The 19,659-nt window shown below is 32.0% G+C and overlaps 2 protein-coding genes and 2 long non-coding RNA genes across 10 annotated transcripts in view; 3 read left to right on the top strand and 1 right to left on the bottom strand.

Annotated features, from left to right (window-relative positions):
• Nucleotides 1-407: 407 nt before the first annotated feature.
• Nucleotides 408-981, top strand: LOC131637820 (protein PELPK1-like). Its single transcript, XM_058908399.1, has one exon. It carries the CDS (start codon nucleotides 461-463, stop codon nucleotides 857-859), a length of 399 nt encoding a protein of 132 aa, XP_058764382.1. The 5' UTR covers nucleotides 408-460; the 3' UTR covers nucleotides 860-981.
• Nucleotides 982-3,282: 2,301 nt separating this feature from the next.
• LOC131637821 (uncharacterized) lies at nucleotides 3,283-7,778 on the top strand. 7 transcript variants are annotated; one of them, XR_009294488.1, is made up of 5 exons: nucleotides 3,283-3,498; nucleotides 3,609-3,696; nucleotides 5,470-5,583; nucleotides 5,816-6,304; nucleotides 6,921-7,778. It is a non-coding gene; the product is annotated as an uncharacterized LOC131637821 (long non-coding RNA). The 7 variants fall into 7 exon arrangements; XR_009294485.1 differs by having other exon boundaries at nucleotides 3,286-3,494; XR_009294486.1 differs by lacking the exon at nucleotides 5,470-5,583 and having other exon boundaries at nucleotides 3,288-3,494.
• LOC131637819 (ABC transporter G family member 1-like) lies at nucleotides 4,466-8,393 on the bottom strand. Its single transcript, XM_058908397.1, has 8 exons — nucleotides 8,097-8,393; nucleotides 7,643-7,722; nucleotides 7,053-7,523; nucleotides 6,890-6,976; nucleotides 6,439-6,564; nucleotides 5,808-6,002; nucleotides 5,431-5,520; nucleotides 4,466-5,125 (listed from the first exon to the last, which is right to left on the bottom strand). The coding sequence occupies exons 1-8, from the start codon at nucleotides 8,281-8,283 to the stop codon at nucleotides 4,466-4,468; spliced, it is 1,896 nt and encodes a 631-aa protein (XP_058764380.1). The 5' UTR covers nucleotides 8,284-8,393.
• Nucleotides 8,394-13,856: 5,463 nt separating this feature from the next.
• Nucleotides 13,857-19,659, top strand: part of LOC131637822 (uncharacterized) — a 28,799-nt gene continuing 22,996 nt past the window's right edge. The window contains exon 1 of the long non-coding RNA XR_009294491.1: nucleotides 13,857-13,943. This is a non-coding gene — a long non-coding RNA (uncharacterized LOC131637822). The remainder of the gene's footprint in view (nucleotides 13,944-19,659) is intronic.

Genomic DNA, 19,659 nt, shown 5'->3' on the forward strand with positions numbered 1-19,659 from the left:
TAAAAATAAACCTCAAACATACTTTTCATTAATATTATTAAACATAATTATCTTTAATGATTAATAATGCATTTCACGGAAGGGAAAAATGTATTAAGATTTTAGCTCTTAATTAAGGGTGAACCCAAATAAGATTACCAACTCTTAGATATTACAAAGTGTTTGCAACTACATTTTTTTCTTGGTCGCCAAATTCGTAAAAATATCATATATTCGAATTATATATATAAGTAATCTACTAGGCCAACCACCAAATGCCTTAGTCAAAGTGGAACTTAGGAAATTGAACTAACATAAGATTGAAAAAGCTCTAAATGGTTCTAACAAATACCCTTCCTCCAAATATCTCTCACTCTATATAAGATCATTAACTATCCCTTTACTACTCATTAAATCCCAAACCAACTTCTCTCATTTCAGAAATACTCCACAAAGTCCTATAAAATTAATCAAGTTATCAATGGCCTCAATCAAATCCTACATCACAACTTTACTTGTTGTTGTGACAATGTCAAGCATGTGCCTAGAAGCCCGCCATCTTTTGCAAACAACCTCACAACAGCCTAATTTGCCTAACATTCCCACTTTACCAAAACCAACAACAACATTGCCACCTTTGCCTTCAATTCCAACATTGCCTCAAGCAAGTCTTCCACCATTGCCAGTGCCAACTAACATTCCATCTCTTCCTAAACTCACTATGTCACCACTTCCTACCTTTCCTACAAATATTCCAACTCTCAATATTCCACCATTGCCATCAGTCACTTCACTTCCCAACATTCCCACCTCAATCCCAACCACTTTCCCTTCCATCCCATTTCTCTCCCCACCACCTTCTTCAACCTCGAATCCTTAAACACTTCTTCGCTTGTTATCTTTGCGTGCAATAGACATTGCATCATTTCTTTATCGTGTGTGATTAAATTGTTCGAGGTTGTAATGATATTGCTATATTTATTGGATTGTATGGTGTATGAAAGTCTGTATTTTTTCTTTCGTTCTACTTACCAGTGTGTCACTATTGTTTCTATTTTTATATTTATATTTGTATTATTCTCGTTGAATTACACATTTAGATACAATTGTAATGATGTCTTTCTTCTTTTAATTTGATTTCTTAATTTTATTATATTTTCATGATTTCATAATGAGGAAGAAACAAGACGATTGTTTATTTATTTGAGTAAAAAAAGAGCAATGTTTAACCATTGTATCATCTCACACTTAAATTTGAAAAAATAGTTTAGTATTTGTTTGGTTTGACTTTTCTGCCATCAAACGCACATCTAAGACATGTTCCAGCCGTGATTTAGTGAAACTACAAAAGATAGTTTTTGAGTAAACATAATTTTTTATCGTGATTCTCTAAAACTCATTGCCAAACCAAACATAGCATTAATATTTGTTCTAGAGAAAAATATATATTAGAGAAAAAGTAATCTAGTTTATTCTTAACAATTTGTTATAAAAAAAAAAAACTATTGGACTCGTCGCAATAGAACACATGTACAACTAACCTATGGAGGTCATTATTCACCATTTGGTTAGACTATTCTTTTTTAGTTGAAGATTGTTATTTTTACACCAAATTTTTTACCCTTATACTTACACCATATAAAATACAACAAGGACTGTTTATATAATTATTAAAGATAAAAGAAAAATCAAACTGTATGAAAGTACAGTATACTTGTTATATTTAGTATAAAAATATTTCCGAATTCTGAAAAAATTTGGAAAAAAAATTATTTTAGAAATGAATTTTTCAAAGTAGGGGTGATATTTTTGGGTTTTCACCTTCGATTCTCCCCACAGAGGGGTATGTAAAGAAAATCTCTTAGTCAAATTGTGTAACTGTTATTGGACTCTAGAGTGTTACTAGAATCGATGATTTGTAAAATAAATAAAAAAAAGAGTGAAAGTCCATTTTAGTCCATCACAAAAACGGCAGAGATTAGATTAGTCCCTGAGAAAAAAAGTCTATATTAAATCTCTTACAAAATTTAACCGAGCCATGTTAGTCCCTCTACTAATATTTTTTCAAACCGGTTTTTTTCTTACTTTTGAACCGTGATTGAACTGTCAATAAAGACCCATTTTAGTCCCTCACAAAAAAAGAGTCCAAATTAGTCCTAAGAAAAAAATATCTATTTAATCCCTTACAAAATTTAAGTGAGTCATGTTAGTCTCTCTTTTAATATTTTTTTCAAATGAATTTTTTCCTATTTTTAAATCGTGACTGGACTTAACAAGATAGACCTGCTTTCAGAAATTGAGTACGGGTCAGAGGTTAAGTTCCTTTGCACATGGCCTTCAGAGTCTGAGTTTTTTTCCAACATATCATGTGTATTATTTTCGCCACAAGTATTATTTACAAAAGTAAAAAATTAGCCTAAATCACCACAGCAGCAGAACTAAACCTTCCTAAATTATCATTAACAATAGAAACAATAACACCCAATACACAACAATACATAACAAGAAAAACCGTAGTTATCCATCCATAAGTCTGAAACCAAAAAAAAAAAAAAAGAACATTGTGGTACTGCGATGAGTTATCTACAATTCCTTCACAAATAATTTTAAATCAAAGGTCGTAAAATAATAGTCCAGTCACGGTTTAAAAATAAGAAAATAAGAAAAAACCGTTTAAAAAAATATTAAAAGCTGGACTAACATGGCTTAATTAAATTTTGTAAAGAATTAAATAGGGACTTTTTTTTTCAGGGACTAATTTGTACTTTCCCTTTTTTGTGAGGAGTAAAATGGATTTTCGCTGGCAGTCCAGTCACGGTTCAAAGAAAAAAACCGATTTGAAAAAAATATAATCTTTTTAGATACATTGAATAAATAATGTATCTAGATAGTATGTTGTCCACATACATTATTTATTCAATGTATCTAAAAAAGATAATCTTTTCTTATAAATGGAACCAGAGGGAGTATAAGAGATTTAATAAGTACTACTTTTTTTCAGGACTAATTTGACTTCTAAAGTTTTTGCGAGGAACTAAGGGTATGTTTGGATATCAAAAAATAAACGGAGTGGAATGGAATGGAGCCGAGTGGGATGGAGCAGAGTGGAACGGAGCGGAACGAATGTACCATTCCATTGTTTGGAAATTTAAGAACGGAATAAGACAAATTATTCATTCCGCCCAAATCGGAGGGGAAGGAATATGGTGGTAAGTGATGGAATGGAATGGAATCCATACCACTCCTTTCCACTCCGCTCCATCTGTTTTTAAATTATCCAAACAACGGAATATCATTTTATTTCATTCCATTCCGCTCCGCTCCATCCGATTCCATCAATCCAAACAAAGCCTAAAACTTACATTCTCTTAAAAAAAAAATAGAGATTTCGATTATCCATCCCCAATTGCAGAGGAAGATAGAAGAGAAGATCAACTCGTTCCTCTGTTACACGCGCTTAAGAAACTTGTGACTCATGATTCCAACGAGAAGCTATTCTCCCATTTTTGATGCATGTGAGTGAGTTCTTCCCACCTATTACTTTGATTTTTGGTTTTTCCGTTTTGGAAAATCGTTCTTCAATGAGAATTTAGAAATCATACATGATGATATTACTTGCTGTTATTAAGGTGTTGAAATTTGAATATGAACCCTAAGGGATGAAAATCGATAATCATTGTTCACAAGTCTCCTGTGTTTTTGCATCAAACCATTGAGGTATGTTGTTTTTATTTATTTAGGTCAATAACATGAACCATTTTGGTGTAGATGCTGGGATATTCTGCATAATTTCGCTAATTTATACTCTCTGAATCCGTTCACGAACTGAAAAGCATTTTGTGAATCAATTAAAATGCAGTTGTTAACTTTGTGAATCGGTTTAGTTAAACCTAAATAGGTTTGAGGGTTGTTTATTTCTTATATATGAGTCAATTCAGAACTTTGAAAAATCATATTTTACCTTCACTACAATCTCAATTGATAAATATGCTTTAATGGAAACATATTAACATCAAATTTAGACACATATAAAGACATAGCATTCTTTGATAAGGGAGGAATGATACAAACACTCTTCGACATGAGAACGGAGTGATATGTGTCATACTCGAGAAAAACCTCGTTGGACTGTAGAGTTCTTAGTTCTAACTTATAACCCAACCATACCGGTACCATAGAGTTCAAAACATGGATTTAAGCCATCTAATAGCATTGACTAAAGAATTTCTCAATGAGGTTGGTCAAAATTTCTCCATGTCTCATAGATGTCACAATGGTGATAACAGTCATAACATAATGAAGCTTGTTGCTTTCTATTTAGATGCTATCAACAAATATAGCTATGAATTTGCCTTTATTATCATAAAACTTGGGAAATCGTTGCTTTGCGTCATTACAAATTTCATATGACACTATGTATTACTTGAACTATACAACCCACACCCATAGTGCAAGTAAGATACATATGATCTTTGTAGAACCTTATTTAGAGTTCATCCATATTGGTTATGGAGAAAGTTTTTGCCTGGGGTCCATTTACGGTAGGAACAATAGGTTTTGACTTCTCTTTGATCTTATTGATGACCAAGAATAGAATACGATAAACAAAAATCATTCCAAACATGATAGCAAGATCAACCCACTTAGAGTGACCCATTTGCACATGCCATGTATCACTTAGTATATCTCTACCACTAACTTTTATGGTACCTCCATCTTGATGCCAAACAAATGTTAAGCCTTCAAATTCATTCTTGAATGATCCTTGAAAAGCATATGTGAGGAAGGAAATGTAGTAGCAAGGGTACTTCCATAATGGATTTGGAAGATCATCAGGAAGTCGATAGAATCCAGCTGTTAAAATTGCAAGTCCTTCAACTCCACCAGCAATGATCACTCCCATCACAAAATTTGGGAAGATACTTCCCACAACCATCATAAGGCTCTCAGCCCACATCATAATGGCAAATAGGATAGAAGCAAAGTATAGATATTGCTCTACTCCTTTGTGTAGTCCAGAAAGGTAACACACTATTACTCCAGAAATGAGTGAGATCATTAGCATGTAAGGAATTGGAGATAATATGTTGCCAATGAGAAAAGCAGTAATGCTATAGTGCCCATTCATTCTCTCCCGTTCAAACACCTAATATGGTGGAAGGAAACTTTTTTAGTTAGAAATGAAAACAGATGCATAGATGCATCTGTACGCAAAGTTACACGCTTTATAGTGTAAAGTGAGTATTATCAACAATTGATTGACAAACCAAATATGAGTATTGCATGAGCATCTTAATAAATCTTGAAAGTGTGCAAAAATTCAATTCTTGATTTACTCTCTTTCCACTTTATTTATTGATGATGAATCCAAATCTTTTAGAATTTTGATACAATAGTGACTACTAGACTTCAATGCACTGAAGCTTCAATTAAAATAGATACTAATTTTACCTTCATTTCCTCAATCAACGGCGGGAATCCCCCAATAAGTGTCATGAAAGTTAGGACAGACATCAGAAATGAAAGTAGTGATCCTCTGACCTGATGCATGCCACATACGAGAAAACAATTACAGCTCAAATATATAAATCATTGGGAATACTGGTATTATATTTATTCTCTAGCATACTTCTTTCCAAAACTATATTCTTTACAGGTTGAAATTGACACTGGTTCTACTAAATTTTTTAGGTTCTATATTAAAATTGGCGGAACTTAAAAGATATTTCTAGCATTTTCATTAAATTTAATGCTGAGGCTTATTTACATTAATCATTAATAATCATTTGTCTTTCAAAGTATACTTTCATTATAATTTCATATTTTACCTGAATAGATCTCTTACTTGAGCCGACCTGATAGAAGATGGTGCCTAGGCTTATAGCTATTGCAATAAAGACAACAAGACGTAACCAGTAGTTGCTGATGTCACGATACAATTGCAGGGAAGATCTTTTTATAAGAACCATGCATTGACTCAGAAATAGAGCATGTGTCCTCCTATTCCTCATTGCGCCCAAATCCTAGTACGTACAATTTCATAAAACAAAACGTTAAATCTTACAGTTTAGGTGGGTTCTGTGGTGGATCACCTTGATAAGCGTTTATGGTGGATCAATACTTTAAAATAACTTTGAAACTCTAATGACTATCGACAACGCCCATTGAAAGTAGGAGTTCATGGTCCCCCATATTATATTTGTTTTTCTATATTTATCAAACCAACACTGATCAAGTTTGTGTCTTAGTCGTGTCGACAAGGAGACCAGAACTTTACTTCCAGAAGGAGGTGTTTATCGTTGATGGAGTTTCCAACGGTTTTCAGGTATCAGTTTACTCTGAGCCATCTACCAAAGTGGTCTATAGTAGAATTTATGCTCATTGTTGGCTTTGAAAAGTACATTATATTGTGATTTTCTTGTCTAAGTCTAACTTAGGAATGCACGATGATATACTTACACATTTACTTATTTTTGTCACCTCAATCTGAACTTGAAATTTCATTTCAGACCCTTTATAAGAATTTACAAGGACATCAATTGCGTTTTCAGTAATAGATCCTTTACTTGAGCCTTCTGCAATGTCCTGAAAACAAAGTTAATTAATCCATTATGTTTCATTTTTTCAACTGTTTTGACTCTTGTGCCTTCTAATCTAGAAAAGTTTGTATATATATCTGTAAAATATTACTATATACAAATTACATTAGCGATGAAATAGAAAGGGAAAAAATGAAATCCATCTCTAATTCTGCTATAGTTTGGTGCCAGAAATTAGAGATAGAATTTATTTTTTCAGTACTTGATTTTCTTTGGTAACTCTCTTTAATTTTATTGTAGCTTATAATACTTCTAAAATTACTAATGCTTTCAAATAAATACTATTTAGACTCGAGGGTTTGCATAAATACCTGATAAAAGTCTTTGTTTATGATCCTTAAGTAGTGATCAGAAGGATTGTAGAGAGTTGGACAAGGGAAACCATTTGAAGCAAAAAACTGCACTGAATCAAGTGTCACTATATGTATTTTGTCAACTTGAAATCAATGTGCTACATGGATTTTAGTTCATAACCTGATTTGCTTCAGAAGCTGGACCAAAATAGACTGTCTCTCCAGAAGAAAGAAGACAGAGGTAATCAAAAAGTTCAACAACTTCACTACTCGGCTGATGGATGGATGCAACAATTGTTCTTTGAATACCATCCCTTAGACTTAAACTTGCAATTCTACTCATAACATAGTAGGAAGCTGCACTATCAAGTCCACTAGTTGGTTCATCAAGAAAAAGAAGTCTAGGACGTGTTAGAATCTCAATGCAAATACTTAGTCTCCTCTTTTGTCCTCCACTTAGGCCCTTAGAACCATACCCTCCAACCCTTGTGTTAATAGCATCTTGCAGGCCCATTTCTCTAAGTGTGATATCTGCTTGTCTCTTCTTCTCTGCTATGGACATTGAGTTTGGAAATTGAAGTTGAGCTGAGTAGTATAAAGTTTCACCAGCTGTTAAAGCTGACAGCATAGCATCATCTTGTGTTACATAACCCTGAATTTTCATGGTGGGAAAAAGGTTAGTACTCAGGATTTCTAAAATAATTAGTTTTCTCTACCAATAGATTGTTGCTTTTTTTAGGACTGATGTAGTACTCAGGATTTTTGTCTTACTGATGTTCCATAAGCCAGTGTTTGTGTTTTTCCATTGATTAAAATCTTCCCCGATTGTTGTATGTCTGATCTCAATCTTCCTGCAATATTGATTGAATCATATTATAATTGTCTAATAAATAGCTTCCAATCACAACATACTACAAATAACAAGTATACTAATTCCTTTTGCCTTAAAAAGAAAACTATACTACAAATTTAGCTTCAAGAAAAAGGAAGATACTTTCACCTCTGAAGTATGATAGGCTTCCTTTTTCTGTCACATAAACCGATTCTAGAGTAATTTCATTAGTCCAAACATCAATAAAATTAGTCTTTCAACAAGCAACTCCCAAACAGAGTCAATAGTTAAAAGAAAGGATATGAATGAGAAGAATAATATGCTATGGGACTCAAACTCATTGGTCACACATGTATAAAAAATTCAGTAGACTACTAATACTAATCTAATCACCTGCTAAGGCATCAAGGAGTGTGGATTTGCCACTGCCTGAGGGACCCATTACAGCCAAAAGCTTCCCAGGCTGGGCATAACCTGTAAGTCCATGCAGAATTTGTTTTTTATTCTTTGTAACAATGACCTCCAAGTTTTCCCATGTCACAGTAATGCCACCCTTTTCTCCCTCATCACCACCATCCATGTCAATTCCACTAGCTTGTGCACATCTTGCATCAATTACAAATGGTTATTTATGGATAAATTTATGTTCTAAAGATAACAAATTATTTTAGTATGAAAGAAGCTTTTAAACTTGTGTACTCTTGCATCAATTACATATGGTTATTTGTGGTTAGAAGATAACAAATCATTTTCGTACGAAAGAAGCTTTTCAACTTGTGCACATTGTGCATCAATTACATATGGTTATTTATGGATAAATTAATGGTCAGTTGATAACAAATTATTTAAGCCTGAAAAAGCTTTTCAACTTGTCAGCATTAATTTTCTGTCAAAAAAAAAAAAAAAAAACTTGTCAGCATTAATTAGAAATATTTATTTATGGTTAGAAGATAGGAGTAACAAATTATTTTAGTGTGCACGCTAGAACAGAAGGGTTATGAATTTGAGTCTTTCACCCACTCAATTTTTTGAATTAAATTAGGACCCTTTTCTTCCTTATGGTGTGACTGATTGCCATGTTTTGAATTTGAGCATTCCACCCACTCAGTTTTTGAATTAAATTAGAACCAGCAGATGCACCATATATTTGGGTACATTATTTAGTGGTATTTGACATATGTAGCTATTCGACACTTGTATGATACTCATACGTGTTGAAAAACGCAAATAAGTGTTTTAAACAATGGTTTTTTCTTTACATTGACACTCTTTGAATCAATGTCCGACACCTATATGACATACATATAGCAAATGTGAAATAATTTAGAGAAGTGTTTCAAAAGAAATTTTTTTGTTTGTTTTGACACACCTTATACATTTTTTTTTGACAAATCTCAGATATATCTAAAAGAGTTACCGATGCATCAATGTAGTGTTGATCAATGAAAGATTAAAAACATAATTTGATTAAAAGATTTTAACTCTTTTAATAATAAATAGATAAAGGAAGGTCAAATTTATCATTTATGTAACATAGTCGGTGTGTTACGTTTTCGACCTTATATACTACAAAAGTATTGAAATATATATATATATATATATATATATATATATATATATATATATATATATATATATATATATATATATATATATATATATATATATATATATGTTGTTAAGAATATATGTATATAGAATAGTCTCACATCTATTATATCATGTAATTAACTGCAACATCTCTATATATAATACAGTCTCCGTAGTACTTTTCAAAACACATGATTTATTCAAATGTCTTTTACAGTGAGAAGTACTTTTCATCGTACTTTACTCGGTTGACCCACTGTCAGTTAGAAGTTTTTGACAAACCGTGTCATAACTCTGGATTGTCTTCCATACACTGTCGCGACTCATTCCGGCATCAATTTTCGAAATTCTCCGGTCATCACCGCAATGTCGTCGCCCACCGCCGCCGTCATTATTGTTCCTGGCGACCTTCCGGCAAACTAACTCTGCCGGCAGAAGCGCCTCTTTCGATCCCGACAATTTTTTCACTGCCTCATTCGCCACCGCGCAACTGTTCCAGATCCGGTCTCAGATTTATTTTTTACTCACGGAAAATTGTGATTCAGTTCAAACATAGCCTTTCACCCGGTCCGCGTGATATTTTCTCTCTTTAGATACTCATGGCTACTCCTCAGAACTTTACGCCTAACTAAGAAGATTTCTTCATGTGGTATCAGAATTATCAGAACTCATATTTTACTGCTTCGTTTGCACACACTGATTATTCATCTGTTTGTCTCTCTCAATCATCTTCTCTTGGACCTTGGGTCCTTGATTTTGATGCCTCTAATCATGTTACCGGTAGTAAAATCTTTGCTTTTCTCTCTCTACCTCTAGTTTCTTACCTACTATAACTTCTGCCAATGGTTCTCAAACCCGATCCGAAGGAATTGGCACTATTCAAATTCTACCTTTTCTCTATTACTTTTGTTCTCTATGTACCTAATTGTCCAATTAATTTACTTTCATTCAGTTGTTTAACTCGTTCTCTTGATTGTATTGCCTCCTTCACTAATATTAATGTTAGCCTGCAGGATCGGATTTCAGGACGAACGATTGGCCTCGGATTTTCTCAAGGCCTTTATGGATGTTATGGATATTTTGGAAGAAACATGTTTGTTGAATGCTAAACGAGTTGATACTGCTATAGATCCAAGTGTCAAACTCCCATCCAATCAGGGGGAGCCTCTGTCTGACTTAGGAAGGTATAGGAGATTGGTTGGAAAGTTGAATTATCTCACAGTCACTCATCCAAACATTTCTTTTGCAGTTAGTGTGGTAAGCCAGTTCTTGAATTTTCCTTGCCACAAACACATGGACGCGGTTGTTCAGATTCTGAGATACATCAAATGTGCTCCATGAAAATGTCTTGTGTATGAAGATAAATGACATGCTCAGATAGTTGAATACTCTGATGCTGATTGGACAGGGTCACCCATTGATAGACGATCCACCTCTGGATATTGTGTACTTGTTGGAGGAAATCTTATATCTTGAAAAAGCAAGAAACAAAATATAGTTGTAAGATTAAGCACCGAGGCGGAATATAGGGCCATGGCATGTGAACTCATTTGGTTAAAGCAGTTGCTCAAGGAACTTCAAATTGAAGAATCAAGACCAATGGAAATTGTTTGTGATAATCAAGTTGTATTGCACATTGCTTCAAATCCAGTCTTCTATGAGAGGACCAAACATATTGAGATAGACTGTCACTTTGTCAGGGAGAAGATTGAATCACGAGACATCGTCAAAAGCTTTGTCAACTCTTATGATCAATTGGCAGACGTGTAATATAAATATTAGTATAAATTTAAAATTTAAAACTATGTGAGCTAAAGAAATATTTGGGATCATTCGAATAAGCCCTAATAGAAGTGGAAATAACCAAAAATACATTTATGATTATATCCGAAGTGAATTTCTATGTAGAATGTAGCATGTAACTAGTTTCATTTTAAAATGTGGCAATTTGATTTTTTTTTCAACCTTATGACATTACATTAGTGTAAAGAAATCCTCCATAAAGCATCAATCGTACAAAAGCTTATAAAAAAAAAAAAAAAAAGTCAATCGTTCAATAAAAAATAATTCGACCATGACCTAAAAGTATTTGTATCCAATTTAAATTCATGGGTTTTAAAGAATTTCCCTTTTAAATAAGTATATTTAATCACGTAATGCCATATACTCAAAAGCAGAGGTGTCAAATACACAAAAGTGGAGAGGGATAAAAAAACCTAAAAAAAAAATATGAGGATTAAAGGATTAACTAGACGTTTACCCGTGCGATGCACGGATATATTCAATTGAATTATTATTAATAATTATTATATTTTTAAAATGATTTTGAATATATCGATATACATGTTTTATTATTTTTTTTTCTTTATTTTATAATATAAACTAATTATTTTTATATTTTGTAGCATTATTTGACTACTTAAATTAAAAGTTATATAAGTTAGCAAAATGATAAAATAGACCATTTATAAGAGTTATTGTGTAAAAGTTGACATATATACCCAACTTTTTGTAGAAAATATTTTAAATGCTCCAAAATGTATATATCTGAAAAAGAATTAGTAACAAACAATAAAATTAGAAGAAAGTAAAATAAAATAATATTCAGTAATAATATGAAAGTAAAAATAAAGAAAATAGAAATTCTTTACACATGACAACAAATATCTTAATTCATCTTCAAATTCATTGTATTTCACAACTTGAATTCTTTAGCAATAATTTTACTAAAAAAATATTTTAAGATGATTCAAAATCACCTACAAATAAACATAATTAAAATTAGTTAACAAAAATAAAAATAAAAAATAAAATTTTAATGATTATTTTTAAAAAAATGTATTTTTAAGATGCTTTAGAATCACGTGCAAATAATCACAACTAAACATTGTGAACAAATAAAAATAAATATCATAAAAATAGAAAATAAAGAAGAACAATTACCTTGTAAAAAAAATGTAGTGTGATGATGACAATCTAAGCAAATGTAATGAAAATTTATATCTAAAAAAATTTGGCAACAATCAATAAAATTAAAAGAAAGTAAAATAAACTAATATTGAATAATAATAATAATAAGAAAGTAAAAACATTAAATGAAATTAAAAATATAAATTCTTTACCCGTGACAACAAATGTTTCAAATTCACTTTCACAACTTGATTTCTTTAGTCATAGTTTTACTAAAAGAAAGAATTTTAGGATGCTTTAAAATCACCTGTAAATAAACACAATTAAAATTAGCTAACCAAAATAAAATTTTAATAACTACTTTTAGTTTTAAAAAATGCATTTTTAAAATGCTTCAGAGTCACTGCAAATAATCATAACTAAAAATTATAGGATATACTATGAACAAATAAAAATAAATAACTAATAAAAATATAAAATGGAGAAGAACAGTTAGTTACCTTGTGATCTAGTGAAAGTAAATATAGTGAGATGATCATAGTCTAAGCAAATGTAATGGAATAAACATATAGAAAAGTGGATTAATTGTAGTGAGATGATTATAGTCTAAGCAAATGTAATAAAATAAACATATAAATTCATATTCCTAGACATAATGAATGTGTGTGTATTAGTAAGATGTGTTGATCACCAAATTAAAAGAAAATGTTGAATAAGATGTGATGCGGTCGATATAAGTAAGTAGAAGGAGAAGTTATGGAATCAATTTGTTTATATGAGTTGTGTATGTATTGATTTATGTAGTATGTACCACGTTCTATATGCATTACCAAGAGAGGTACAGAAGGTAGTTTTTTTTAGTGGGAACATGGGGTAATACTATTTAAATATATATTTTTTAATTTATTAAATGGAACCTGGAAAGTGGTGAAAAGTTTGTTAAATTGAAGAGATGTAACATAGACGTGGAGATGAGTTAGAATATTATTATTTTTTTTTCATTTAATAGCATGGAAATTTCCAATTTTGGTGCCAAAATAAAAAAAAAAAATAGAAAGAAAGATACAATTTTTTCCATTTAATTTTTTATTTAATTAATTTTTGTTGAGTGAGGAATTAATGGAAAACATGTAGGTTAGTTTTTTCTAGAGAACTATAAATTTATTTAATCATTATCATTTATAAAAAAAAATATTTGAATTTATATTTTGTAGACATTTGGAAAGGAGGAGAGTAATAAATAAATAAAATAATAGAAAATATGAATTAATATGAAGAATAAAATAGTATTTGGTGAGAAGTTTTATTTGAGAGGTGTGTGGATCATGACAAATTACGTGGGGAAATCAATTATGGAAGAAATTAATTAATTATATTATTATTACTATTTAATTATTAGTAATTTTTTGTTTTAATTAGTTGATAAGAAAAATTAGTGAAAAGTTTTGGCGGGAAGAAGTTTTAGGATTATAATTTAGTATAGTTTTGGCGGGAAGAAGTTTTAGGATTATAATTTAGTATGATTATTTTTTTAAAGAGACTAAAATTTTTTGATACATGTAAGTGAGTTCTTCTCACCTATTACTTTGAACAATGAGTTCTTCAATGAGAATTTAGAAACCATACATGATGGTATTACTTGTTGTTATTAAGGTGTTGAAATTTGAATATGAACCCTAAGGGATGAAAATCGATAATCATTGTTCACAAGTCTCCTGTAATTTGCATCAAACCATTGAGGTATATTGTTTTTATTTATTTAGGTCAATAACATGAAGCATTTTGAGGTAGATGCTGGGATATTCTGCATGATTTCGCAAATTTATACTCTCTGATGTCACAATGGTGCTAACAATCATAACATAATGATGCTTGTTGCTTTCTATATATTACTTGAACTATACAACCCACACCCATAGTACAAGTAAGATACATATGATCTTTGTAGAACCTTATTTAGAGTTCATCCATATTGGTTATGGAGAAAGTTTTTGCTTGGGCTCCATTTACGGTAGGAACAATAGGTTTTGACTTCTCTTTGATCTTATTGATGACCAAGAATAGAATACGATAAACAAAAATCATTCCAAACATGATAGCAAGATCAACCCACTTAGAGTGACCCATTTGCACATGCCATGTATCACTTAGTATATCTCTACCACTAACTTTTATGGTACCTCCATCTTGATGCCAAACAAATGTTAAGCCTTCAAATTCATTCTTGAATGATCCTTGAAAAGCATATGTCAGGAAGGAAATGTAGTAGCAAGGGTATTTCCATTGGTGCCGTTGGTATCGCTATTAATGTTATTATTATTGTTGATGCATCTGATGTTTATATCGCTATAACGGCTGTTGTAGTTGTAGTTGGTAATTTTTGTTTGGCTAGAATGGAATTCAATCAACACAATTTGACAAGAATCAACACATGCAAAAAGAAGACAAATGTTCAGAAGCTGATACTTGAGAAGCGTATGACAAAAAGAGAAGATGATGCTTATACTAATTCAAAATGCTATTAGGCAAATTAGTTAATGCTAATGTCTAAGTTTATATGCAGAAGCTAATCAAATAGAAGAAGAGATGAAAGAAGTCTACAAGATGCTACATTAAATTGTAATCATTTTCATCTTTGTAGAATCATCGTAAAAGCAAGGAGTTTTTGCTCATAACTTGCTTAACCGTTTTGTGTTGACATCTCTTGTAATTCAAAGGTGTGTAATCTGCTTGTAAGAAGAAAATATGTAAACACAAACTCTCAACTATATGTTGAATGATCCTTGAGTGACTATAGTGTTAGTCAAAATTACTCAAGAAGAGTGTGATAGGTTGTCATAGTGAAATCTTCTCAGGAGATCGGGTAGATCAGAGTCTTAAGAAGTCAATGATCGTTATATCTCTCAGGGGACTGGGTAGGTCAGAATTCTTAGGAGATCACTAACAGGGTCGGTCACTATGTTAGTCATCGGCGGAGAGCCCATGCAATTGTAATCAGATTGGTTATAATGAATTAAGACCTTGAATAAGGCAAAATCACCTTGGCAGGTGGACTAGACTAGCTTGATAATTTTCAAGTGAACTAGTATAAACCGAATGTGTTATTTACTTCTGTCTATTAGATTTTGATCATCATTCGGAGAGAAGCTCTAAGGATACTTAAGTTTCTAAGAAGGTGGAATGCTTCTAAGAAATGTTAAGCTTCTGATAAATAAGAATGCAAAGCTTCTAATAAACAAGAGCTTCTCAAGCTTCTGCGTAAAAGTTTTAAGAAAGGAAAAATTATTGAAAACTCAATTCAACCCCACTTCTTGTGTTTTTCTCAACTTTCACTAATATTCTATTGACCAATTAAAATGACTTTATCAAAACCGTAAAAGCTCCCTTAAATTTAACCAGACAAATTGTGGCTCTTTGGTTGTTTTACTTAGCTAACAAATATTGACCCTCCCTGAATACAATTTAAAATATAAACATTATAAATAATAATTAATCAATCAATTCTTAAAAATAATAATAATTATGAAATTAATAATATATTAATTAATTTTGAGTTCAATTTATTTTAAAACATATTAGGAATTAAAAGAAATAATAAAAAAATAAAATAAGGACTCAATTGAACATAACTTAGAAATTTGTGTTGCTCTTTTGTGTTAAAGGATAATTTTTTTTGGTGAAGAAAAAATACTTTAAATAATGATGCTCACATATTAATCCATTTAATTTTTTTTATTAAAAAAATACTTAAACTGGTCAATGAAAAATATTTCTTTAAACCAAACAGTTTAATAAATTGGCTTCGGTTCTTTGGTATGAACGGTTTTGAACGGTTCAATCCGATTTTTTCAGTTTTATTCTGATTTTGACCCACCTGCAATTTTACAAATATGACCAGACTGAAACCATCTCCGATTTTTGATCAAACCAGTTGAACCGGACGGTTCAGTCTAATTTTTAAATATTGATTTGAAGTTTCACGTAAAAAAAATTGGATAGGGATAAAAAAAATTAATTTAAGAATTAGAAGATTAAATATTTTCAAAGAGACTAAAAATTTAAAAAATAAAAATAGAGAATTTCTCTCTCAACCTCATGACCCTCTTACGCACCACCGAATTGTCTATTTTGCCCTCATGCTTCCGTAGATGTATCTTCAGAAGCACTTTTTTTTGTTTTAATGTTGTTTTGTTCAGTATATGCTTCTACAGAAGTATTATGTATCAGTATGTGGATCTACAGAAAGGTTTGGTGTTATAGCTCGTGCCAGACCTTTCCCCTCCCTCATTCTCTTCATTTCAAACTCAAACACAAAATCTCCTCATACTCTCTCAACTTCAAATCTCTTTCAAGTTCAACTTCAAATCTCTTTCAAGTTCTACTTCAAATCTCTTGTCAACATCAACTTCAAACAAGGTTTAGCAACATCAACATCAACTTTAATCGGTAAGTTTTTTTAATTTTTATTTAATTTAGAGTAGTTTTGAAATTGAATTGGAATGTGATATTTAGGAGTAGAAATGAATTGATAGGTTTAGCAATAGTGTTTAGAGACAATATAGGATTTGTTTGACGTTTTAAACAAATGATCAAGCCACCAAAAATAGGTTTTGTAGTGGCTGGACTGACTCAGACGCCTTTGTTGCGTTTCTGAGTTTCAGTTGCTTCCGTAGGTCCATCTACGGAAGAGATGAACGTTGGGGCTTTCCGTAGATGCATTTACGAACCACCCAATGTTTTTGAAACAAAGGTACTTCCGTAGATGCATCTACGGAAAAATCCAGTGTTTTGTAAATAACATACTCCCGTAGATGCATCTACGGAAGAGTAATTTTCTGTTTTTATTTTGATGTTTATTTATAAATACTTAGTATCTAAATCGAGCTTTTTTGTATGATAATGTAGACATCATGACCCACGGCCCGGATAGAGACATTCATGGGAGGACCGCACAACATGCATTCATTCGACGAGAACGGTCACATGTGGTATCTCAGGTCACTGATGGAGTAGTTGTTCCACCTGATTCACCTACGGTATCTCATACACCCGCCTCAGCCATACCTTCTCCATCACCTGCTTCAACTGGACCTGATCCTTCACCCGTCGGGCCTTCACCATCTCCTGCCCCCTCTACTACTGTACCACGGAGGCCTCATGACGATCCTGAGGGTTCTTCACAGATGCCAACACCCCGCAGACGTCGTCGTGGCACTACTTCTACTTCTACTCCTGATGCAGGATCTGATGTGCCACCTACGCAGGGCCACGGGGATGAGTATGTGTCGGAGCCTATTTGGTACCCTGGGGGTCCTGTAGACGCATCCCTTTTGACAGAGTATGACGAGCATGCAACTAGACGTATATGGGATGGAGAGGTACATTTTATTTGTTAATTACTTTTTATTTGCGTCATTTTTTACCTTGCTTATTACTAATTGTTTTAAGTTTTTAAAAATTTCAGAGTAGGGATCCCAGAGGTTCTACAACCATGGCGGAAGATTAAAGATCTCGCAAAACTTGACGAGACATGGTTTCAAGAGGTACTGGCGCTTCAGGCATGAGGGACCTCTGCATGCTCGGTTACGATACCATACATAATGGTATGCTTGCAGCCTTTGTGGAGAGATGGCATCCTGAGACATCCTCATTTCATCTACCCCACGGTGAGATTACCATCACCCTAGATGATGTGACATGCCTAGCTCATCTTCCTATCAGGGTGTAGCGGTAAAATTGGTGAGACTAAAGTCATGGGAAGACTTAGCTCATTTTTAAACAGAGTCGCCACCGCTCTTTATTATTTCCAAAAAGGAATGGGTGAAAGAGCGAATAAAACCCACAGAAGTTTTTAAAATCAAAACTAATAAACTTATCAGAGTTTTGGCTATGGAGGGTTTGTTATACAAGGGGAAGGTTTTAAGCACCCCTCATATCCATGGTACTCCATGGGAACCTCTTTGTTTTTGTGTTATTGTCTTTTGTTTATAAATACCCTTTTTGTGAAAAACCTATGTGAAAAACTTGTTTGTAATAGAGGGTGGGGATGGGAAGAGAATGTTTTGAAAGTGAGCTTGATAAGACATCGCGTCTTAGGCCTACATACCCCTTTAACAATAGGGAAGTCAGAGCTTCTATAGTTCCTCTTTTAAAAAAGGAAAAAAAGGGGGTCCAAAGTGGACAAAATCTTTTTGGGTGTGAGCTTTAAAATACTCACAAGTTTTTTTTAAAAGAGGGTTAACCTTTAAAATACTTAACAAGTTTAAAAAGGGGATTAGGTTTTAAAATACCTAATAAGTTTAAAATGTTAAGCTTTAAAATACGTAACAAATTTAAAATAAATCAAAAAAGGGACCAAGCTTTAAAATACAATGTCAATGGGTTAGGAGAAGTTTCACCGGGAAAAATTCTTCTCTTAACACCAAGGTTTCAAAAAAAATACCTAGCTTTAAAAATACAAAGGTCAATGGACTAAGAATAGTTTCACAGGGAATAATTTTACTCTTAGTACCAAGGTTTAAAAAACAAAGGGCTTGGTTAAGCTTTAACAGTACAAAACCATAAGCAAGTGAAAAGCTTTAAAATACTTAACAAAAAAGTAAAAGAGATTGGAAAAGATTTGGAGTACCTTTGACAATTTAGTCAATACCATTCCCATCCTTTTAGACAAAGCAACAAACTTAAGCAATTAACAATGAAAGCCTCAAGTGTGTGTGTGTGTGATATCATCTGACACAAGAACAAACAAGTGAGTAGGATAATCAATAAGTAAGAGAGATGGATGTATCTAAACCCTTGGATTCAAACTCATGTATGAATGATGAATGATTAGTATGATGCATAAACATGGGGTTAGATAAACAAAACATATAAGCGATAATAACAATTAAGTACAAAGCATGGATTAAAAGAAATCAACAAGTATGTACAAATAAACATGGATAAGAAAATATCAACATCTTGCAAATTTTTTTGGTTAGGGTTTTAAACCTAAGGTTTTTTTGAATTAGGGTTTAATCATAAACTCCTAAACCTAATTGATTTTAATTATTAAATATCAATTTCTTTAAGAGAAATGGTCTAAGGATACATGAAGAAAGTCAAAGACAGTTTATTCTAACCCTAAACAAATATGTACAAAAATACACAAAGTTCATTTGAAGAAATAATCAAAACAAAACATTTTTTAATTGATTTTTAAACATAAAAGACATGTTTTTTGATTAATTTTATAATGATGATAAAATAAATATTTTTAGGATTTTTTAACATGGTATTAAAATACATGAAATAAATAAATCACATAAAAAAGAAGGGGTCAAAAAGAAATATTTTTCTATTTTTAAGGATTTTTCAAAGTTGTGAGAAAACCAAAATAAACAAGTTGCAAAAAAATAGAATTGGTCCAACTAAGGCTTGAACTCAAGACCTAGAATGCTATGCACAAAACTACAGC

This window comes from Vicia villosa, unplaced genomic scaffold, assembly GCF_029867415.1.
Source record: "Vicia villosa cultivar HV-30 ecotype Madison, WI unplaced genomic scaffold, Vvil1.0 ctg.002086F_1_1, whole genome shotgun sequence".
In the NCBI taxonomy this organism is placed as follows: Eukaryota; Viridiplantae; Streptophyta; class Magnoliopsida; order Fabales; family Fabaceae; genus Vicia; species Vicia villosa.

What these genes read in the sequence shown, in the direction of transcription:
- LOC131637819 (XM_058908397.1), bottom strand. Translation starts at nt 8,283, where the DNA reads ATGGATGGTGGTGATGAGGGAGAAAAGGGTGGCATTACTGTGACATGG. An exon ending in TAAACAAAGACTTTTATCAG is followed by an intron (nt 6,565 to 6,889) that starts GTATTTATGCAA and finishes CTTTGTTTTCAG; the next exon opens with GACATTGCAGAAGGCTCAAG. An exon ending in CAAGTAAGAGATCTATTCAG is followed by an intron (nt 5,521 to 5,807) that starts GTAAAATATGAA and finishes GGCATGCATCAG; the next exon opens with GTCAGAGGATCACTACTTTC.
- LOC131637820 (XM_058908399.1), top strand. Translation starts at nt 461, where the DNA reads ATGGCCTCAATCAAATCCTACATCACAACTTTACTTGTTGTTGTGACA.